The 2,500-nt window shown below is 39.5% G+C and overlaps 1 protein-coding gene across 9 annotated transcripts in view; it reads right to left on the bottom strand.

The window, feature by feature from the left end:
* FOXP2 (forkhead box P2) overlaps positions 1–2,500 on the bottom strand; it is a 576,890-nt gene that overhangs the window by 28,416 nt on the left and 545,974 nt on the right. For all 9 annotated transcript variants that reach the window (XM_020789698.3, XM_078376822.1, XM_078376823.1 and 6 more), the window contains 3 exons: positions 1,136–1,337; positions 556–632; positions 320–421 (listed from right to left, as the gene is read on the bottom strand). In XM_020789698.3, coding sequence (XP_020645357.3) covers positions 320–421; positions 556–632; positions 1,136–1,337 — 381 coding nt within the window. The remainder of the gene's footprint in view (positions 1–319; positions 422–555; positions 633–1,135; positions 1,338–2,500) is intronic.

The raw sequence follows: 2,500 nt of genomic DNA on the forward strand, positions 1-2,500 counted from the left end.
AAAGTAATATAGTGCGACTAACAAAGGTGTTGATGATTGAGTGCTCACACTGTAATTAGTGTGTCAGGCCCTCATTTCTCTGCCAAGCCTCAGCTATTAATTGCACCAAATTAGAAAACTATATCAGAGGCAAAATTATTCTTTCGCTTGTCATTTTGAGAGAGGGAATTCATTCCATTCAAGAGGCAGGTTAAAAAGAGGGGAAGCAGATACTAATCTGCTTATGTCATGTAAATAAATGTTCCCTGTGCTATCTGTAAGGAACTGTGCTAGGCATTGTTCTAAACCTCCTGGCACCAAGAAAGAAGGGAAAAGTTACCTTCCAAGTGGCTGCATTGCGCCTAAAGTAGGCAAATGTCCGTGTAAACCAGCTGTAAATTTCATTGAGTGTTAACTGCCTGTCACTTGATTCCATGATAGCCTGAAATGAAAGAGACAAGATACACATTAACACAAAGTAGTAGCTTACTAACAAGTCTAGATTGCACTCCCCTTTCAAAATAACCTTAACAACCCTTAATTTAATGAGGCAAAGGTAATTATCTTTCACCTTACCTGCCTTATCAGAGTTGCATAAGTAAACGGAGGTCTGACATCTGCATTTTTATAAAACTCATAGTTTGGGGCAATTTCTGTTAAAAAAAATTGAAATGCTTTATGTTATTAGTGTGAATAAGCACAGCTGATATCATTTACAAACAAGTTTATAAACATTATTCCTGAAAACACAGTTACTTGCATTATTACATATTGGTGCTGAAAAGCACACACTGAGGGACACACAAAGCACTAGAGATATATAAGAAAAAACCTTGCTTTGCTCCTTGAGGTACATACTGCAACTTAAGCATCTGCCTCAGTTTCTTCACTGATGTACATCAACAATGTTATGTAGCAATATTATTTAGGTGTGGAGTTTCTTGCATGACAAGGCCATCTTAGCGACCTTCTCCTGACATTGCCCCCCCCCGGGCTTTCATGGACCTTTAAAGATCTGTCAGGAAACACTACATGGGTAAACTATGCCTGTTCTGGTCTGAGTGTTGAGATTTTGGGACTTGCTTTTAATATCTCTCTTTAATAGATTCATAGATTTTCTAGATATCAACATACACATTAGCTGAAAGTAACTTACCTGATGACATGGGAATGTGGTATTTATCGGAATGTCGTCTTCGAATGGCTCCCACATTGGGTACACTGGCCGGGGTGATTACTGAGGGTCCCTGGGTAATTGGAGTAACTGGGGCCGTTGGTGTAGTGGGAGTTTGAGGTAAGCTCTGAGGGGAAGTCTCCAACAAATTCTTAGACATAGTGACACTGGACACCAGATTTAGCTGAAAAGGACCAGGAAAGATACAGGCAAAAAGGAGGGAAAGTATTTAAAAGGTTTGACAAATGAGAGTGGATTCATTTCTACAGCTGTGTTGCCATTAATAAGCTGCAAAAGGAAGCAGCCAATCTCGACTAATTACAGGACAAAATTGTATCATAAGAACCCTAATTAGAGAATGCTATTAGAGGTTATCTAATAATCTGCAGCAATGTTACTTAGCACTACTCCCTTAGTCCTACAAGACTTGACTGCAACCATCTATCCCTGCACAAGAATCTTGCACCTTGTTACTGACAGACCCTATTGTTGGGCCAGTCAATCTCTTACTGAAACCACAGCAAGGCAAGTATATACCCTTTGCTTTAGACAAATGAGACTTAAAATAAGTTGCTATTGTGATGCTGCTGGATTTCCTTCCCCTAGTCCCAAATCTCAGCTGAGAGGCTCCAGCCAGCTGGAAAATTTTACACTGACCTTTAGTCTCCTTGCTAATTTGGTGGAATGGTAATGACATTACTACATATTCAAACAAAATTGTCTTAATTGCAAATTAGCCGGAGGAGGCTGAAAATTTTCAAATTAAATCTGATTTGAGATGGAGAGAGGGAAATGGAATTTCTTCACTAACAATCATTTGTGGCATGTGTTAACAAATATAATGAAATGTCAAGTTTGCCAATTCCTCTGCAAGTATCATTTTCAATTTATGATTACAGTGTCACTTATGGCTGATATACCCTAGAAAGAGGGTGTCAGGATAGAGGCGGCGGGGGGGGGGGGGGAGAAGAAGGTGAGAATGTATGCAAGCTGTTTAACAGTGTGCCCTTCATTACACCCCTCAGCAAGAAAGGCCCTGCTTCTCATTATCAAAAATGCATATTAACTCTGTCATATTTACCATACATCTTTTGTCATAAATAGCATCCAATTAGCAAAATTGATACTCAGGGCAGCAACACGCAAAATGATTGCTGCTTTATACTTAGCTGATACTCATCAGAGATAATCGACAATCATTTTCATAGAATACTAGAGTGTGCAGAGCTCAACAAGATGGTTCACATTATATGTTCTGCTCCTATCTGGAGTACAGTTAACAGGAGGTCCAATTCCTAGGGAGATTCTCCTGTGCACCAAATCCCACTGAAAAGAATGGTAGATGTG

The sequence above is a fragment of the Pogona vitticeps genome, chromosome 5 (genome assembly GCF_051106095.1).
Source record: "Pogona vitticeps strain Pit_001003342236 chromosome 5, PviZW2.1, whole genome shotgun sequence".
Lineage (NCBI taxonomy): Eukaryota > Metazoa > Chordata > Lepidosauria > Squamata > Agamidae > Pogona > Pogona vitticeps.